Source organism: Accipiter gentilis, chromosome 1, assembly GCF_929443795.1.
Source record: "Accipiter gentilis chromosome 1, bAccGen1.1, whole genome shotgun sequence".
Taxonomy (NCBI): Eukaryota; Metazoa; Chordata; class Aves; order Accipitriformes; family Accipitridae; genus Astur; species Astur gentilis.
The window spans coordinates 9,125,719-9,145,957 of NC_064880.1; the positions used below are offsets into that span (position 1 = coordinate 9,125,719).

A 20,239-nucleotide genomic window follows, 5' to 3' on the forward strand; every position below is an offset into this window, starting at 1 on the left:
GCTGAGGTTGAAGGTACATGACACATGGGGTGGATTTTCCAGGAGAAAAGGTGAAGAAAAAAGAAAGAGCAGGAGATGATGGTGAAGTTGGGAGTTTGGAGAATGGGAAAAAAAATCATGGAGTTACCCATCCACTGGAGCAGGGTGGGGAGGACTTGGAGGGAATGTCCTGTTTTTGCCACAATGATCTCGAGTTGGCAGTGGGACATGCAGGAAGGTTTATGAGCGGGAGAGGCCGGGTGGAGATGTCGGTCTGCGAGTCCTCGGAGGAGAGATGAGCTCACCAGGGAGAGGGTGTCAAGGGGGTCGAGGCCGAGGACTGAGCGTCGAGCCTGTGGGGCTGGAATGGAGGCCAGTGTGTGGAGGGATGCCAAGGTGGGTAGAGGCTTAGTGGGATGTTCTTGGGTGTATGGGGGATGTAGGGGACCGGCTGAGCAGCTGGGGGGCACTGGAGGAGGAGGAGGACATGAATGTTTTGCTCTGTCTGTGGTCACAGAGTAACTGGTATCTCCTTGCACCTTGTTTCAGCACGAGGGTGAAGCATGTTTTGTTTCACCACCATGCTGGGAGGTGATGTGGGGGAGTGGAGACAGTCCCTCACCTGGGGCTGAAGCTGGAGTGGGGAGAGGAAGGGATGGAACTGGGGGGTTGTGGGGTGGGATCCACCAGGGGAAGAGCCGTTTGAAGGAAGGGGTTTTGAGAGGCTCGGGGCTCATTTTCTCCTATCCTACCATCCTATTTCTGCAACAACAGTTAAACTTAAAAAAAATAGCCCTCAACCCCTGCCACCCATGGAGGCCAAAGTGAGAGAAGCCATTGGTTTTACCATGAACCCTGTGGAAAGGTGAGCTTGGAGACCACAAAAATGGAGAGCTACAGTTAAAGAAATGAGACAAGGCAGAGCGTTAGTGCAGCTGGACACAGCAGCAGCCCATGCTGAAGCGAGCAGCACTGGACTGTAGGGAACAGCATGGAAAGGATGCAGCTGAGTGCCCCTGGCTTGTGGAAGGGTAAGGGACAAGTGAGATGCACTGGCTGAGGGCAGCTTGGAGTGTGCTGGGAATCTGGCACCACATCCCCTCCAAATGCAGCACCCCACAGCACAGGGATGGAGGCAGGAGGATGCAGGTCCCTGACTCTGCATCTACGGGCAGTTCTTGCCCTCTCCCAGCCCAAATGTACCTTGACACCACTGGTAAGATGCTTCCAGCAACACATGTAACAGCTGTGGCCCCTTGGCTGCAGGCAGGGGAGGAGAGAACTGTTTTAAGCAGATGAATATCAGTGCCCTCTTAACAGGAGAAAGTCGCAGACTTACTGAAATCTAAGGTAAGTGGCCTCTTAAGCCAGCGGTGTGTCAAGTGGTTAAGGCAGAAGATTAGTGAGCAAGCTCTCCTTCCACTGATGGGAAAGCAGGGATGCAGCCTGCGGTCCAAACACAAGCATCTCCTGAGGAGAGACAGGAGAAGGGACAAGGACAGCCTTGGTGTCCCCTTTGCACTGTCAAGAGGCACCACATGGGCACCTCTCCTCCTAGCTAAGGACTCTCAGGAGGAAACCAACAATGATTAGGTGTTTGCAGCATGTGCTGGTTTTACACAGCCCAGTGGAGCCTGATTGCTAGGAGAAGAAAACCCTGTGGCTCATTCAGCATGAACTAATTATTTAATAGACAAAGTAAATATGAAAAAAAGTCACTTCCCACCTCCCCTCTGGTGCTGAAATTTACAGTTGTGAGAAGAGCCAGAGCGCTGCAGAGCTGGGGTATCTCTGGGTAACGTTTACAGGGCTCAGCTTTCATCGCAGCTTGAAAAAATCCTGTGTGCAGAGATTATCTCCACACTGATCTGGATTGCCTTGTTCAGCTTTGGCCCTTATCCTAGATGGACAATGAACAGAAAACTGGGCCAGTGGCCTGAGGTCTGTGACCTCCTCTGCATGAGCTGGGAAGAGGAGGAACAGTCTCCAAGGTTCTTGAGAACTTGCAGCCTTGGGGGGCTAAAGAGATGGAGCCGTGGGGGCAAAGCTTAGATCACCCCCTGAGGATGCTGCACCCTTGACCAACCAAGCCATTGAAAAGGCAATCCCTGCTCTGGTGAGATCTCTGGTTTGCACTGAAGTGAATCAACCTGTGGTGGCTCCACCTTGGCATCTCCCCAGGGTGTCAGCCTCCCCTGCTACCTGGCACCCTTTGCTTAGGGTTTTTTTGAGCTGGGGCTAAGCAGGCAGGAGGGAGGCTGGGGTGTACTGGGGGGATGCCTTGAAACAAACCTCCCTTGCCCTGTGCTGCTTCAAGTCAGTTGTCAGCAGCCTTCCAGCCGGATGGTGTCTGGAGACCTTCCAGCGACCACAGACTCTCCCCCAGCCCATCACTGCCACAGCACAGACGGGATTTAACGTATGTCTGCGTGTTCCCCCAACCTTTCCCCTCTCAAGACAAAGCAAGGAAGAAAAACAAGACTGCAGGTTTGGAAGGACTCCCTCCTCCAGCCCGGAGGGTAACGATCACAGTTCCAGACTTTTCTGGACCACGCAGGGAACTCCCAGCTTGCACAGAAGGGCTCAGCAATGCCACCCCATGCCGACTCCTCGCCGCAGCACGGACAGATGTTCCTGTTGGCTCAAGGTGCCATTTTGAGGTTTTTCTCTGCTCCCCTTTTGCCTCTTGACTTGCAGACAAGTGGGTGAGTGAGAGAGGAACTGGTTTGCTTTCTACCTCCCCTCGCAGTGCCCCTCTGCTTATTAGTTCTCCAAATATTTCATCCTGCAGCAAGGACTCTGCACTAACCCAATCCCAGGCAGAGGGGAAGCCAGAGCGGGTAGGACAACGCATTATCCTCATGGCATCACTCCAGGCCAGCCTGCAGGGAGCAAGACAGGGCAGCTGGGGCCCTGCTGTACTAAATTGTGGTGGTCGGGGCACACATGGCAGCATCCCTCTGGCTTAGACCTCCTCTCACGCTTCCCAAGGACAAGACAGTGATAGTGGCAGAGCACGAGCATTGCCTTTTGCCCCAGCAGTGTCTTTCCCTCACCCCCCAAAATTGCTCCACTTTATACTTTTGCTTTTCTCAGCAGTGAACAGGATGGGGACTGTCCCCAGAGCCCTCACTGGGTGTAGAGAACAGGCATGTGGAGAAAGAAGAGGAGACCTGTTTGTGGGATACTGGTGAGCAAGGTGGGGGCAATTATGGGACAGAGGAAAAGAAATCCCCTGGGATTTCCTCCCATCAGCTCCCAGCCCTGTTAAGAGTCACTGGATTACAGGTACAATGGCCTCTCTGGACCCTCTTCACAGTCTCCAGCTGAACAAGATCCTGGAGAAGTGAGGGGGGAAGAGGGGGGCTTGCAAGGGGAAGGGGAGCATGGTGGGAACATTGCATCCTCTGACAGCTCTGGGCAGCTGCTGAGGAGCTTCTGTAAATCAGAGTGGCCACTGGAGCTGCTCCAAAATCCAGCCAATGCCTGGGAGGCCATCGAGCACCCCACAACAAGGGGATGCAGGAGTGTCCCATGGCCCCTCATACTGATCACCCTGGCTGGGCTCTCCCCACATGAAGCTTAACTCCTGAGGACAGTGCCACCCTGTCACCATCTGCCCATCCTTTGCAATGCACCTGGCTGCACATGCTGGCTGTGCTCCATCCCCTCCCGAGGCTCAGCCAAGGCAAGCAGTGCTCTGGGATGCTCAGCACATGCCTTAAATAAAAATAACTGCGATAGAAGATACCGAGTGCCTAACGCTAGCCTTGGCTTAAACACCTCCTGTTTGCAATGCTCCGGAGTCAGCGGGAGCTCATCCGATGAGAGCAGGCGTCACGCAGGTCCCCAGCCAGCCCCTGAGAGCAGACATGTCCCTGCTGGCACAGGACACCAAGGGGCTCTGGCTTCAGCAATAAATAAAGCAAGCAAACAAAACAAAATAAAAAAATCCAACAATGGTCAATTTTTTTAAACTTTAAATATTTTTTTTTTCTTAAAATCTGTTTTCCTCTCGGGCTTTGTCTCTGTAAAGAGCTGCACTCTCCCTGCAGTATCTGGGTTACTTCCTCAGTCCTGGCTCTGGGGCAAGGGAGAAGCAAGGTCAGTTAGAGATGGGGACAGATGGGTGCTCCCCTCTGTGCATCACCGGCATGTATGGATTTCCACCACCCGATGGCAGGGTTTGCACTTGACGGAGCAGCACCAGTGGAATTTGCAGCTGCACCTTTCCACAACCTCCACTTCGTCCGTATGAAAGCCCCGGCCGCAGCACATCAGCTCGCAGCCATCGATGGCCTTGGAGGTCTTGTTGCACTGCCGGCCACTGGTGCCCAGCACCCCGTTCTTGAGGTCGTGGTCACAGAAGTCGGGACTGGAGTCCAGGTAGACGAGGTCCTCGTCCGTGTGTGGCTTGAACTGGGAGTTTTTGGGCACCAGCACTTTCGTGGATCCAATCTCGCTCTGCTCGACCTCTGTGGCACCGTCGAATTTCTCCTTCAGGACATTTCCCACTTTGCGGAAGGGGGGCATGGCTTTCCAGCATGTCTTGAACTCGCATGAGCCTGACACACCGTGACACTTGCACTCCACCCGCATGTTGTTCAGGATCGCCTGGAGGAACAGACACAAGAAACAAGATGGGACGGTCGGCTCAGGATGGATGCAGAAAGAAGGGTGCAACGTATGGGGTCTGGAAGGATTGTGCAGGAAGTGATGTTGATGTATGTGAGCTGATGGGATTAAATAAAGCCAAAATGGCTCAAGCAATGGCTGCAGAGCCCAGCTGGGATGCTGCAGAGCTGCACTGGCTGCCCAGGTTTCCCCCTCACCATTACCTTCCTCCCTGCCTCGTTGTTGTGGAGGTTCATTAACGCTCTGTTGGAAGAAGCCCCTTTGCTCCTCTCGCGGACGTCGACGAAGGACTGCGAGAAGGCCACACCGTAGGCGATGTTATCGGAGCAGCCTGACCACTGGAAGCCTAAGGCAGAGAGCACGGATGAGACGTACAGCCAGCTTGCCTTGCTTGTCCTCTCCAGCCCTGCTCTTGCTAAAATACAGCTGACCTGCCCCCTCTTCTGTCTTGCTGCTGACTAGGCTGGGCTTCCTAGGGGACTGGGGAAGCTGGGGACTGTGGCCCTGTGGGGGGAACACGGACAAGATGCTTTCTCTGTCCCATGGGTGATGCTCCCAGATGCCTTTTTGAGGGACTCATGTAGACTAACAGGAGCCTTTTTTTTTTATTTTTACCTCCTTTCTGGATGGCTCCAGAAAGTGGGCATTTCCATGCTTGGCCATTTTGCAGCCCCTCTCGTTTGTCCCATCCTTCCGCCCTTGCATGCTCACCCTGTGGGCTGCCCCCCTGCACCGTGCGGTCACATCCACACTTGTCCAGCTCGCCGCTGCTGCAGGCTCGGGTCACTGCGAAGGCCACCCCTGCTGAAGAGATGGCATAGACGAATGCTGCCTCCCGCGTCCCTGCAACAGCACAAACAATGGTGGGAAATGTGGCAGCAAGTCTGAGGCATGCGAGAGGACTTTCTGGAGGGGGTGCAGCCAGGTGTCCAAAGGCCCTTGATGTGCTGTTGCATGTGTCTCTGCTCCTCTTCCCTCCTAATGCTGGTGTTGCACATAAACCCCTTTGAAAAGCTTGTCTGAAAACTGGCTCTCAGCAGAACATGCTATGCAGAGCTATCAGGTCAAGCCCTTTGTTCTGTTTCTTCCTCCCAAGATGGGGTACCTCATGCAGGATGCTCATCCTCCCCACTCCTAGGGATGCTGTGTGCTTAGTGCCAAACCTGGACCAGTCTCAGCAGAGACACCTTGGTGCTGGGAGATCGTCTGCAGCAGTGACAGTCCTGTCTTGCAATAGTGAAGGAGCTGGGAACTGTCCCACAAGGTTAAAAACATGAATGCAATGGGTAAATTACAACCTGGCAATAAGGAAGGTGCAAAGGCTGTATTGCCAATGTGGGGAGAGCTCTCCAGAGCTTATATGGAGAGTGTCTTGCCTGGTGCTTGCAGGGCACCTCTGCCATGAAATCCCTCCTGCATCCAAAATAGTTGGCTGCTTTCCACATCCAGGAACATCCCCTGCAGCTGCAGATCCTTGCCATCCTCTCACACAGGGTCCTGTAGCTCCCAGCACCTCCCAAACTACCCTGCAGAACCCCACTCTGCTCCCAAAGCGCCTTGCAAAACTATGCTGGTCCCCAGCGTGCAGCCCCTTCCCAGCTCTTGTGTCTACCTATGTGGTGCCACACGGTTAGGAAGAGCTGGTTTGGGAAGTCAGGGGACATCCCTGGGCATAAACACACAGGGCGGCATGACCAGGGATCAGCTCTTGCAACACCCAAATCCCCACCGTCCTCCGAGGCCGGTTGAGGATACAGCCCCTCCATCTCTGAGCAAGGAGGGTTGGCATTTCAGGTAGCCCCATGCTTGGTGTAGAGGGGGGGACGGCTTGCCGGTTGGACAGAGAGCAGCTACTTTGGTGGTCGCAGCCCAGACTTTGGTGGCCCAGCTGTAATCTGGCCCAGGCAGCAGTGGCTGGGGAGGACCCAGCCAGCACGGGGACTGAACCGCCTCCAAGTTAATCGAGGTTAATAGTAGGATCGTGTTGGTCGGTTTGTGCTGTGGCTGCCTAAAAAGAGACGACTTTTAGTTTCTGGTATTTCTGGTATTTCCAGTCCCTGAACCTTCACAAGAAGAGATCTTCACCCCTGCGTTGAGGGGAGGAAAGTCAAACAAGGAGCTGGGGGGGAGGCTTTGTCTATGGGTCCTGAGATGGGAAGTGAGAGGGCACATCAGAGATGGCAGTGGCACCTGAGAGGAGGCAAGGGCCGCTTTGGTGGTCTCCAGGGGTTGCAGAGAGGCTTTCCCCTCCGTCTCCTCACCCTGATGCTCTGGTTCCTTGCTTAGTTTGATCACAGCCCTGTGCCTCCGGGACGCCTCTGTGAAGCTGGGGTCAGAGGGGCTAGGGGCTGCCCTGGCCATAAATCCCCCCGAAGGCTGGCAGCTGGGTGGTTGTGGTGGGTGATGATGCTGACCTTGGAGGGTCCAGCCACCGCGTGTTTTACTCACATCGGGCGGCAGAGGGCTGTCCTCCCAAGGTCTTGCCCACAGACGGCTCTGCTTGAGAGCAGCACACCAGTCTGGCAGCGGTCACCGCTTCGGGGCTGCCCAGAGAAGAGACCGAATAAATGGAGCGACAGCTTTGTGGAGCGAAGCTCCTGGGCTTGGCGGGGAAGAGATTAGACCGCAGGGTGACTGCAGGACCCCCTGCTCGAACTTGGCATGTCCTTGTAAAAGATCCAGGCTCTCCGGATGCTCTGGGCTGCTGCCTCCATGCAATGGGCACCCGCTGGGTGTGAAAAAGGATGGGGGGGGGGGGGGGGCAGGAGCACCCAGCAGCTGAGGAACTACAAGGGTCTGGATATGCTGCCCCCAACACAGTCAAAAGAGCCCTGTTGAAATGCCCAGGGAAGACCCGTCAGTCCCAAGATCCAACACTGGGCCATTCTCTACTCTCCCCAGCTGCTGGCTCAGGGGCAAGCAAGCAAAACCCATCTGCAGCCCACTGGGCTGCTGTTGTAGCCGTTCCCCCCATGCAGCATCACCCCAGGCATGCGTCCTCCCGGCTCACCTTGCGTTACAACCTTGCCAAAGACAGGCAGGGTGTCCAGTGTGGAGCAGTTCCAGCGGCGGTTGCGGAACTGGTACTGGCACTCCTCAATGGCCAGCTGGGCTCCACGCCGCACCGAGTCCATCACCTCCAGGTTCCTCTTGCACATCTGCACCTGGCGCTGGATCAAGCCCTTCAGCTTCTCACAAGTCTCCTCCTCGGAGATGCTCCCCACTGAAGACAGCTTTGCCAGGTACCTGCCGCAACAGCCAGCACAACTGGTTAGGAGGTAAGGTTTGGGAGAGCATGAACTCATGTTCAGCTGGGACACCCTGCACCACAGACAGTGAGGAGAGTGAGCCTCTCATCCCCTCCATAGCTGAGGCCTGGTGCCCATCTGGGGTCACCTTAAATGTGCCACTGCAGTGGCTCCGCAGGATGTGTTTTTGGCTGGTAGAGAGCAAGCCCAAGCAAAACAACCATCCCTCTGCAGCCTGGTCCCCTGTCTCTGGGGGAGCCCAGCTGCTGGCTCCCCTTTGCCTCTGTTGCCTGCAAGGAAGATATTTTCGGTGTTGTCTGAATGTGCCTGGTCAGGTCTCCTGAGTACCGGCACATCCAAGTGCTACTAGGAAAAGCCAGAGGTCTCTGAAGTCAGCCAAAACAAGCAGGACAGGCGCTCGGCTGCCAGCTCCAGCTGCCACACTGCTCCCGCAGCATGGCTCTGTGCTCATCACTGACAAACACTGCCCTCCAAACCACTTCCCTCCTGCAGCCTGCTTTTAGCTCCCCCGGCCCCCAGCAGGCAAGGATGGCCTCTGGGAGCTGCCAGGTTTCCTGTCACTTGTGATTTGAGCAGGGCTTGAAGTGGGGAGGACAGAGTCAGGAGCCTGCCGTGGACAAAACCACACATGCTGGGCACCTCCTCCACCAGCCCGGCTAGCCAACAGGGCCATGAGGTCTTTGCTGACCTGGAAAAGACTAGCCCAGCGTGGAGGTGACGTGCTCTACTTTCCATTGCCCCATGCTCTGCAGAAGAAGTTACAGAGCTGCTCTTGAGTATCAGCACTAGGGGGAAAGAAGAGCTGCCCCTTTTGGGGCAAGGACCCCACAAGCTCTTGACATGTCCCTACCGAGCACATGGGCCCAATGGTCCATCCTGCACATCCAGTAACCCAACCCACCGTGCCTTGCATGTGTGTGTGTTCACCCATGCCCCAGGCTCTGGATCCCTGAGGGGTTTTAAGATAGGCCCGCACAGCTTGGTCAGGTTATTGGATAATCCCAGATCTTCTATCTGTGCCTGTGCCAGCATGTGCATAGTTGAAACTCCCTCCTTCCCACAGCTGCTAGCACCCGGTTTAAGTGACACTGCCACTGGTGGAGCCCCATCCTGCTGTGGAGCAGGGACATCCCCTGCATTGCACAGGCAAAACTCATGCGTGCACCCGCTGACCACACCGAGCTTTAACGTCCTCGGGAATCGCCAGTGTCAGCTCATGTTGCTACCTCATCTGCACCAAGAGATGCGAGTACTGAGTGAAGGCTTTTTGGAAACCTCATTCCTTGATTCTGCATTTCCCAGCCTTACAGAGCTTGTGGGTTTTTTTGTTTGCTTGTTTTTTTCCTCCTCCTCCCAAGTTGCGACATCCTGCTAAGGATTTTTCCTTTGAAGCCTTGCTTGCCTCCGAGAAGTGACTGTGCAAAAGTGGCTCCTGCTCCCTGCCTGTTCCCATGTGTCCCAGGAGCCAGATCTGCTGACTTCAGCCACAAAATCAAGTTGTCACAGCCTCTTCCTCCCATTAGTCCTGCCAGTCTGCCCCAGGAGGAGAGAACAGGATTTTCTCTTCTGTGCATCAGCAGAATTATTCACCAGCTTGGTTTCATGCTTACAACTGGGAGGCCGTGGGAGACGGTGAGAAAGCCGGCTTGGCTTGCAGTGTCCGTGGGGAGTCTGCATGGCGAGCCGTCAAAAGCATTCAGCTTTCCTTGTGCATGGAGATCACTTGATGCAATGCCTCTCGGACAGCGGGAAGTGGCAGGCTGCCGTGGTTTCGGAGCCAAGTTCTTTTCTAGCCTTTATACTAGCTAAGCATCTTTGCCCAAGGCTTTCTGCTCCTCCAAGGGCACAGCCCTGTTTGCAGAGGACCGGCCGTGCAGCTCCGTGATGCACACGGCTGGCTTGGAAACCGCACCGTGGTCAAACACAGGGCTGTCACCTTTCTGCTGGCCCCCACACCATGCAATGAGTGTCCCCATCCCTGTGCTGTGGTCCCAGACACAGGGTGCAACTATTGCTGTTCCCACATGTTGCTGCACTCGGCTGACCCAGGATGAAGGCAGCAAATCACCCTCTGGAGCTTTGAGGGTGTTTGACACTGAGCAAACCCAGAGTGACTGTGACAGCCCTGTCCCCTCCCAGGTACAGCCATCACTTCAGTCTGAGCATGGAGAAGCTGACGCACAATGAAGCAGTGAGATTCATCCCAAGACACCGTGGGTCAGTTGATCAGCTTTGAGCCTGGAAGCCAAGAAAACCATATTCTGCCTCCAGTACTAACCCCGTGTGCTGATTTGGCTTTTCCCACTTCCTGCAACTTAAGCAGCATTTATCATAACAGGGAACCAGCTCCTGCAAAGCAGCACGGCTGGTCCTGCTGATGAGTCAGTGCCCGGTCCAACTGCAGGCACCTTGGCAGGAGAGAGCCGTGCCACAGGTGTAACAGCCACATTAACATCAGCTCTACTCAGGATGGGGGCATCATCTCCTTTTCTAATACATTTTCCAGCTCGGCGGGATTCTCCAGGCAATGGGGAGCTATAAATTCAAAGCGCACATGAAGAAAAGCGTGACCAGAGCCTTTCAAGCCTTTCCAAGTAGATGTGCCTGATAAGATGCCTCCCCAACAAGCATTTAATGCTGTTTGGGATGATAAAATGAAGGCCAAGGATGCTTCAAAGATAGGTAAAGCTCTCCAAGAACAGGCCTGGTAATTTGTTTTGCAAGGCCCGCAAATAAGATGAAGCTATCCAGAACGGTGCTCTGGCCTCTCTCCCCCATGACAGGTCCTCTGTATGCCATCATCCCTCCTCAGCCCACGTGTGTCCTCCCCTCCTTGGGGATGGAGGCAACTGTGCCTAAAATGCCATGGTCCCTCAGACTCCCAGCTCGCTACCAGTCTCCTACATCCCATGAGTACCATCACTGCTTTCCAAAAAAGGTGTTTTTTGGGTGGGGTAGAGGCTCCCATCCTGGTCCCTGGTCCAGGAGGGATCCAGAGTTTGAGTCAAGTATGCAAGGAAGGACCTTTGCTGAAGGACCTCAGTTTTGAGGCTTTCACATGGCATGTCTCCACACTACATGCAGGGGCACCGGGCAGGAACATCTCACCCCCTTTCCCCTCTCTGGGGCAGCTGAAGGGCGAGATAAGACCTGGGAAACATGCTCTGCCCTCAGCAGCACTCAAAGATGCTTTCATGTTGCAACTCACGGAGTGTTTCTCAGGGCTGTGGAGCCCAAGCAAGGCACCAAACCCATGTGCAGCATCCCACGGTCACCATGAAAACCCAGCTTTAGCACTGCACCTGGTCCTTAACGAGGACCTTGCTCCAAACTTCGTTTTCCTGGACTGAGGTGGTAGAAACCACAGACAAAGTCTTTGTCTACTTGCACACACAGCAAGACAGGCACAACAGGAGTAAACCCAACAGTTCCTGCCCTCTGCAAGGTCTCGGTGCAGATCTCCGTCCTGGTACCACATCTTGATTGCTGTGCAGAGCTGCACAGAGCTCTAGATTATGACTTAAGTCTCACATACAGCCTCAAAACAGCCCTGCTTGTGGAAAAAAACCGAAATAATGGCATATTTTCTTCCCTTTCCAAGATTGGGCAAAGAATGTTTCAAGGGGTGAGCTGCTGCCCAAGTCATTTGCTCAAGTTTTGTCTTCTTGTTTCATCATGGCATTTACATTTCTTTTCTCCTGCCTTTAAATCCAAACAAGTCACTCACAGAACAAGCTCCCTTTTAATAAAAGGCATTGATTTAACACAAAACTGACAGAAAGCCCTTCCTTTTTTTCCATCCACAGTATATAGATCAAGATTGAAGCCCCATAATTTAAGCAGCTGCAGTTGATCCACCCTGCAAGATGGCAAATAAGGAAACCTCAAATCCAGGGAGCTTTGAAAAGGCAGGGGCAGGGAAGCCCTACTTAAATAAAAATTACGATAATAATTTCAGGAGGAAGAATAATTGGTGGAATGACGAGAACACATAGGAAGAGCCGCAGCAGTTGGCAGATAAAGCCAGAAGGAGAGGGGAGGAGATTCCCTGCCGTGGGAAGGTATAGAAATTTGAGTCATTGACAAATTCTCAATAGAGGCGGTTCAGGGAAGATGTAGCAGATGTCTTGGAGAAAGCAGAAATCTCTGGTGTTTCTTTTATTTAAACAAATGAGTTTCAAGTGTGAGAACTCTTTGTACTGTCTCATTTTGGGAATATTTTCTTTAATATGATAACAGTGAGACCCAGGCCAGTGGCATCACTGATACATCATTTAAAGATGCTGAAAAGTCAGATGAGCTTAGAAGCTTCACCCTGTTCAGCAAACATTCAACCTGCCTGGCCAAGGCCACAAAAGACTTGTTCAAGTCTTAAATGGCAAAGATGCTTCAGGTCTGCTCCTCTCTGAGAGGCAGCCTCTGCAAACATCCTCCCTGCTCATGGAGGAACAAAGTCAGCCTGAATCAGCGGCCCATCTCTGTGCCTTTTGTGGCTGGACACATGGTCAGCCAGTGACTCAGGGTTGTACTTAGGATTGACACTGCCTAGTGCAGACAGGTTTCTTCTGAGGAAGAAGAAAAGGCTTGTTTAGGATTTAAAAAAAAAAAAGCACATGAAGATAGACAGATAGATGCATACAGATAGAGGTACTGACCAGGAACCACAAGGAGCCATCCTGCAGCTATGGAGAAAGGGATCATCTTTTCCTTGTTACTTTCCTCTTCCAAGCATGGAGAGACAAGGCATGGAGAGATGTCCTAGGGTTGGCAGGTCTAGGTGGGCCAGAGAGCTCCTGCGCTTTCTTGTGGTGTCCAGCTCAAATCCTGTCCCCCCTACATCTTGGACCATGCACCTAACACCATGTGCACCTAGCAAACACCCATCTACCCATGCACCAACCGTTGGTGGTGGCCTGCCTCCCCCATCACAAGTCTCTGGGGACAGCGAGATGGCCCGGCTGCTGGTCCCAAGCCAGTGCTGCTTCTTGGCTTTCTGAGCATCCAGGGGCAACATCTCCACTTTGTGATGGGGAAGACCAGGATGGAAGCTGGGAAGACCAGGATGGAAGCTGGGAAGACCCTGAGAGCAGCATCCGTTTTGGAAATCTGCTTTGGATGTGTAGGAAATATCCTTTACTGCATCTTCCTTTGTAAGTCAACAGAAGCTACTCTTGGACTCAAATACAAACAGCAATGCCTTGTTGCAAGAGGCGGCAAGTGCAGGCCACCAGGCTGAGGTCTGTGGGAATTCCCCTTGTGCAGCGCTTCAGGCTAGACCTGGTTGGAGAAAATCTGATAAGTTTTTAGTTTCAATCAGAATTTGCAAAGATGTGGTGAGAGAAGCCGTCCGCAGGATTAGTTTGATCTCGCCCAACTTGCAATAGACCCTAGGCTGCTCTCCATCGGCCAAGATACTCAGTTAATTTTTTTCCCCCAAGTAATTTCGTGAAAACACAATACTGGCTCCAGTTCTGCTGAGCGAGCCAGATCCTGCATGCCACCTTCCCAGCTGCAAACTGCACCAGCCCATGGCAGCAGCTCCTGGAGAGACTGGAGGATGCTGTTGGGGGTCACCCACAGGCAGGGGGGGGCAGACACCCTGGGGCTGGAGGAAACAAAGGTTACCTGCACTTTGTATCCACAGCAGAGTCTGCCATTTGAGCAGCATTGGATGATTGAAATTTTTTTGGATTCGCAAGGCTTTCAAGCTTTAAGAAAAAAATCACCAAGTACTGTAAAAGCCAGTGTCATTGCACTTTTAAGGAAATACGGAAGAACCTCCTCGAAACCGTTAACCTCCAGGATTGCTCAGCAGTTTCATCATTTTAAGAAAGTCCAGATAAATGGCTGTAATGCATTTCTCTCCATCAGCACGGATGAATTAATTGAGAGGACAGTAGCTCTCAGCAGTGTAACAAATATTTTTTTTGCTTCAATGCAAAAGTCCAGTTCTGACTCACAGAGTTATAGCAAACCACTGCAAAAAAGAAATCTGCTTCTTGCTGTTGCTCATATTTGGAGCTGCTCCAGTTCTGCACAATCTGGGGTGAAGAGTGGTTTTATCTCTCTCATGTCCATCCTCCTTAGAATAAGGCTCTGCTGCTAAAGATTGGGATGTAGTTTTATTTGAGGCTTCCTTAGGATAGAAATGCCCATCACTGCTGAGGAGCCAGAGCGCACAGGTCCCTCCTACACCCTGGCAAATGCAGCCCTGAAGTCTTCCTGCTAGACAGGACCAGCACTCAGAGACAAGCCAAACTGGTTGGAAGTCCAGCACCAAGATTGGCAGAGGCAAGATGCAACCCTTAAAGCCAGTCTGTTTTCATCGCTGAGCTAAAACTAGCTGCTTTTGTCAAAAGTGGCAAGGCTTGTAAATAAATAAATAAAAATTAATAAATATTTCCAATGGAGGCTGCCGGTTTCACTCTCCCTCCCCTCAGCCTTGGGGAATGGGTGTCACTGGTTGCATACACCAACCTCGCGGACCCAGCAGGATCCCCAGAGCAATGCAAAGGAGCCCTGGGCACCCCAGAAGTGGAGAGCCGCTCATCCGACCCACAGCAGCCCTCAAAGCAAGGAAATTCTCCATCAAACCCCATCGGTGCAATCCACCATCCCAGCTACCAGAGCAGATGTGACTTGGGGAACTTTCCTGACACTATCCTCGCATCAAAAAACAAGAGCACAGGGAGGGGAGCAGGGCTCGGCAGCAGCAGCTCTGCCCTGGAGCTAGCTGCACCTGCCGAATCAGCACCATGGTGGCATGGCATCCGCTGGGAAAATGTTGGACCGGTTCCTCGCCAGGTGGAAAATGGGAGGGTCGCAACGACAATGCAAAGAATCTCGTACAAAATTAAACCAAGCCAGGCTCAAGGTGAAGCGAGATCTCTCCGCTACCAAAGCTGGGGAGACTCACCTTAAAAAAAATCAAGTCTGGCTTAAAAACAGAGGGATTCAAGTGTAGGACTCCAGCATGCTTCTTCCCAAATCCTCTACGTTGCACAGTGATCCAAACCGGCACAAAATGAGCATTCAGGCTGCTCTTGCAACATCCTTGAAGCTGTCAGGGATGAGCACAGAGAATCAGGCCCAGCGTTTGCAAAGCAGCTTGTGATGTTCAGATGAAAGGGGGCCAGAGAAATCCAAACTCCTTTTATCCCTCCCTCTCCAGCCCTCAAAAGTAGTTACTATTAGAGAGCAGCTGCTTAGCCAGGCTTGTTCGGATACTTGCAAGGTTCAAGCTTTCCCAGAGTGCTCAAATTCAGTTGTTTTTTTTTTTAAAAGGGTTTAAAAGCCCATCTGTGCTCCTGGCCCTTTAAGCCAAGTCTCAAGCCCAGACGGAAGTTTTAAACCCCTGTAAATAGGGGGTAGACGGAGCTGCTGGTGGCACACCCTGCTCTGCAGCAGCATAACCGCATATCAACTACCCAGCATACATATGGAGAGCCTCCTCCAAAGCCAGTTTTAGCTGCAAGAAAATGGAGAGAGGCTGTAATGATTTCCAGATAGCTTGATAACCAGGGGTCTCCCCCATAAAGGACCCCTGCCCTGTTGTATCTGATGCTTTCTGGTCATGGGATTTGACTCTCATCATTCAAACCGCACGAACAGATACAGATCACAGGAGCCCCAGTGCCATGTGCAGTTAGTGGATGCTTACACCCACACCCCACTTTGCACATTTTCTAGTTCACCTCTTCAGGTGGACTTCCCTCCCTCCAAAATAGATAAATAAATGAATAAATAAATAACTACATGACTGCTTGCCCTTTACCTCCCACTGAAACCAGAGCCTGGTGCTCCCATGCCGGCTTCAGAGAGGTGCTCATTTGGCTGAAACCCTCTACAACCTTGCCCCCCAGCATCGGGATGGTTTTGGATGACCGAGAGAACATGCTTCCAAATTCAACCACACTACTGCACGTGCAGGTTCAAGAGCTGAATCGAGTCTGTGAAATGTGAGTTGCTTTGGAAAGTAACTTAGCTATTTCCCCTGTATAAAGGATGTCCCTGGACTCCTCCAGAGATAAAGCAGAAGCTGGAGGGACCTTCCCATGAACAACCAGCTAGATCTAAAAGGCACTAACTACAGCCCTTTATGTAATTTTACAGTTCTGTGCCTGAAGAGGCAGGAGGAAAAGCTTTAAAACTCTCTGAGCCTCCAAAGGCGGGAGGAAGAACAAGCGTGAGGCTCTCATGAGAAGGGGAAGAGAGCATCTCTTCAGGTTTGGAGAACAGAGGTTTTCTGGATAGACAGCAAGCCAAGCAGCAAGTCCCCAAACTCAAGACACTGAGAAAACACACCTAAGGTTTGCTTCCTAACCAGAGAGAAAGTAGCTTGGTCTGTTTAATGAAAAGATTTGGCGAAGTCCCTTCCAGCTCAACAGTCGCTGTAGCAGAGCAATCCCTCTGAGAGATACCTACAGCGTCTCCCTTCTATACAGGATGGGGTGGTTCAGAGGACACCATTTGTATGGCCAGAACAAGCCCTTCCCCACAAAGCCAGGCTTACAGAAAAACCTTCAGCTCAAGTGTTGCAAGCAGCGTCTCTCTGAAGCACTGGGGGAATGCGAGTCTGGACAGGTCGAAAGAAGCTTGGGAGGGGGAGGGGGGGGGAGAAAAAAAAAGTCACAACTGAACTTAATCACTAATCCAGCAGGTTTCTGGAAACGCAAACTTCACCGTGCGCTGCCACCCAGCGCACACACCTATGTGCAGAAATATGCGCCCAGCGAGGCTGGACCCAGCCCTGGTGTGCTGGGCACAGGCTGGCAGCACCCGCGCAGCTCTGTGATAAAGCAGAGCACGCTGGAGCCCACACGCGTGAGGCTTCACGAAGATGTACGAGGCACACTCATTCCTTGAATATCTGATAACTCCTGGGATCCTTCTAACTCTCTTTATTGCCTCCAGCGGCCTTTGTTTCTGATGTGAGAAGATAAACAATGGGAATTGTCTTAATCCTAAAGGCAAAGAATAAAAAGCACGAGCCGTGGACGATCCTTTTATCATGATACATTTGCAACATCAAAAAAAGTGGACCCCCTTCCTTTCAAACGCACTGAAATACATCTGCTTTTCCTCCCCTGTTGGCAGGAATGAGCCCTCCGCTCTCCCGCCGCCGAGCCCCCCGCGCCCACCCCTTGCCTCGCCAGCACGGACGGCTGCACACAGCCCTCCCCGTCCATTGCGGCAAACCACCCCTCCGCCTTGGCTTCCCAAATACCATCCCAGCTGCTTGCGGTGCCGGGGACCCGGGGGGTCCCACCTCCGTGCATCCAAGCTGAGCGGCTTGTCAGCCTCGCTCGTGAAATCCCCCTTTGCCAAACACTTCCCCCTGCCCGTCCTGCGGCAGCCGAGGCTGCTTCTTTCTGGGGACCTGCCACCATCCCGCAGGGCTTCTTCAGCAGGACTTTCTCCCTACAGGAAAAACACTCCCACAGTTCCCAATATACCTTCACCAGAAGTGTGACAGCTTAACAGACCACCTCGATGGCTGCTATGATCCACCCACTACTTGCCGGAGACGCGTGGCGTGCAAATCACTCCATCTGGCAAAGGAGGAGGGGAGGAGGACTAAGTGCTAACGCATCTCAGGAGGCTACTGATGGGCGAGCACCTTGTCCCACGGGCAGGACACTCAGAGAATGCCGCTGACCTGGCACTTTCCCTGGGGCGTAGGGAGCATCCTCCAAAACCCACCCATGTCCCACAGCCTCCGGCGAGCCAAACCTAAAGGCAGGAGAGATGGGAGCCAGATGCGGCGAGGACTCCTCGTGCGGGGGATGTGCTTGTGGGACCGTGCCCACCTGAGTGCAGGTGTGGGGAGAGGCACAAGCCACTTGGGATCTTCCGTGCCAACAATCCCAGGGGGTCCCCAACCGGCTGTGCTGTACCTGCCCTTGCTGATGGACACCCGGGGAGGTGAGATGGAGGTGGCCCCTGTTCCCAGCCTGAGAGCAGGTCTGCTGGCTGCATGCACCGGGAACTAATTAGTTCACGGCAGCCGGCAACGCCGGGAGCAGGGGAAGCGCCATCTCCCACCAGAGCAGATTAACTAGGAGGAACCGGTGCCTTCGTTCAAAGTTAGGCGGGAAGGTGCTGTCATGCTCCATCCCCTCTGCCCCGGGGGGAGGGGGTCTCCCCAGAAGACAGTCCCACTGCCTTGGCAAACACGCAGGAATTTTCCAGAACGATTTCCGCCCCTGTTTACCTTACACGTTATTTCAGTGTTTGTTCAGCGGGTTCCCAATGTCACTGGGCTCCTCTGTGGTGTGCGACAGCCCCCCGCCACCCATCCTCCTGCCAGAACCGGGGGGGCCGAGGCGTGGGCAGCCCTGCCTGCCGCAGATCCCCGGGGCCAGCACGCTCGGTTGCCCCAGCCCTGCCAAATCCTTCCCCGGGACCACTGACCCTCGTGCGGCACCTCGCCAACCCCCAGGCCCCGCTCCAACCCGACGCCCCGACCTCCATCGTCCCCCCAGCGTGGTCCGGAGTCATGACTTAAGGACAAAAAGGGGACGGGAGCTTGATAACCGGCCCCTGTCCAACCGGCCTCGTTAATACACTGGACCTGAGCAGCTGGGGAGGGTCGGCATCCCCTGCAGCCCACCTGCCCGGGGATGCGGGCTGCGACCCCTGCCACCACCGAGCGGGGCGGGGGGGAGACGGGGGGTCGCACCCCGACGCTGCCCGACCCCGGCGGCACCTGCTCCGCCGCCCCCCGAGGCGGGGGTGGGGGGGGGCTATCAACAAGTGCCAGCGGTAGCCCCCTCCTCCCCTTCCCTCGCCCCGCGGCTACTCACAGCCAGTTGCTGGCGTTGGCCGAGAAGGTGGCGAGGATGATGAGCAGCAAGGAGCGCAGGAAATACTCCGGGCTCATCCTGGAGGGCAGGCAGGGATAGACCGAGCGGAGCCGCAGCCGCCCCCCCCACCCCGAGCCCCCGCCCGGGGCAGCCGCCGCCGCAGGTGGGCGCCGGGCAGGAGCGGCGGCGGCGGCGGCGGCTGCGGGCGCTGCCCGGTGGATGCGCCCGCGGCGGCCGCCGAGCCCGACTGTCAGCTCGGCCGGCCCATCCCGGGATGGAGCGGCGGGCCGGGGGCGGGCCGGGGGCGGGGGCAGCCCCGGGGGCCGCCCCAGCTCCGCCGCTACCTGGGCGGGACCCGGCGGCGGGGACACCCCCGGAGGCGGGACGGCGGCGGCGGTGGGGGGCGGCGGCGGGGAGGGGGGGGGAGCTCTGCCGGTGCCCCCTGCCCCGCTGCAGACAACCCCCCCCCCCCCCCCCCTTCCGCAACCCCCCTGGGTGGGTTTGGTGGGCGCGGTGGGATCGGAGCACCGGGGGCTTTGCTTCTCCCTGGAGGTGAAGGGAGGGATGGGGGCATCTCGAAGGGGGGAGGGTTTTTTTTTTTTTTTTTTTTTTTTTTTTTCTCTCTCGCATTTGATGCTTTTAGGGTAATTTCCTCGTGGCTGTGAAAAAAACAGAGCCCTCGGGATGGGGGGCCTGGCGCTGCCTCGGGTTTCCATATTGCTGGGAGCAGCCTGGGCATCGCCGAGACTGCCTTCCCCATTAACCACCACTCGGATTTCCGAAATCCCGGTATCTGAGGATTCAGCGTAAATGCCAAAGTTTGGCATTTGAAAATCCACAGACAGGGAGAGGGGTCTGGGAGGTTTCTCTCGGGAGGGAATAGCGGCCAGAGCTGGCAGCAGGGACAAGGTTGCAAACTCTTTTGGTGTCTTTGCAGGGCTGCCCCCGGGGAGAGCAGCTGGCCACGGAGCTCTGGTGATGGGCTCTGGGCTGTGCATGCCGAGGGTGATGCCTGACCAAGTATCAAGGCTTAAATCCACCTCTGAAGTCGTCTAGAAAAGTCAACTCTTGGAAATCCCAGGAGCTACTAGCAGCATGGCTTGCCCACCCTGGAGGCCAAGAGATGTGGTGGGAATCTATCTCCTCCCCCATCCACAATGCCTCCATCTATCCCCAGCGGTCCACGTGGGCACAAATGACTTAATTTAAAGCCAGGAGCGACATGAGATGGCTGTTTGGTGTGAAATCCAAGACCCCAGGCATCCAACAACTGTGCACCAAATCTCCTGACAATGTTGTTAGTTAGGTCCATTACTAAAACCTCTTGCTACCATCTCTAAAATCTTGCCAAGCTGGTTTGGAGCTATTCAAAATTCCCTTTGTCTTTTCAACTCCATTTTCCTGCTCTCAGTGTAGCTGGGACACACTTATTCAAAGGACGGCAACTTGTACCGGGCTGCACACATGTCTGTCTAAGTGTATTACACCTACTTTAAAATCTCTGCATTAGTTCCTTGTCAAAGCGAGGATTTAATTTCAAAGTGCTTTGAC

General features: G+C 54.2%; 1 protein-coding gene across 1 annotated transcript; it reads right to left on the reverse strand.

Moving 5' to 3' along the window:
* Window positions 1-700: 700 nt before the first annotated feature.
* WNT4 (Wnt family member 4) lies at window positions 701-18,792 on the reverse strand. The gene is made up of 5 exons (XM_049798279.1): window positions 18,689-18,792; window positions 7,625-7,860; window positions 5,326-5,457; window positions 4,818-4,960; window positions 701-4,593 (listed from the first exon to the last, which is right to left on the reverse strand). The coding sequence occupies exons 1-5, from the start codon at window positions 18,763-18,765 to the stop codon at window positions 4,126-4,128; spliced, it is 1,056 nt and encodes a 351-aa protein (XP_049654236.1). The 5' UTR covers window positions 18,766-18,792; the 3' UTR covers window positions 701-4,125.
* Between the last annotated feature and the right edge of the window lie 1,447 nt (window positions 18,793-20,239).

Coding starts and splice junctions, on each gene's coding strand:
- WNT4 (XM_049798279.1), bottom strand. CDS start 18,765: ATGAGCCCGGAGTATTTCCTGCGCTCCTTGCTGCTCATCATCCTCGCC. Junction 5,458..7,624: donor TGGCAAGGTTGTAACGCAAG/GTGAGCCGGGAG, acceptor GTGCTGTTGCAG/GGACGCGGGAGGCAGCATTC. Junction 4,961..5,325: donor GCAGGGGGGCAGCCCACAGG/GTGAGCATGCAA, acceptor TCTCTGCCTTAG/GCTTCCAGTGGTCAGGCTGC.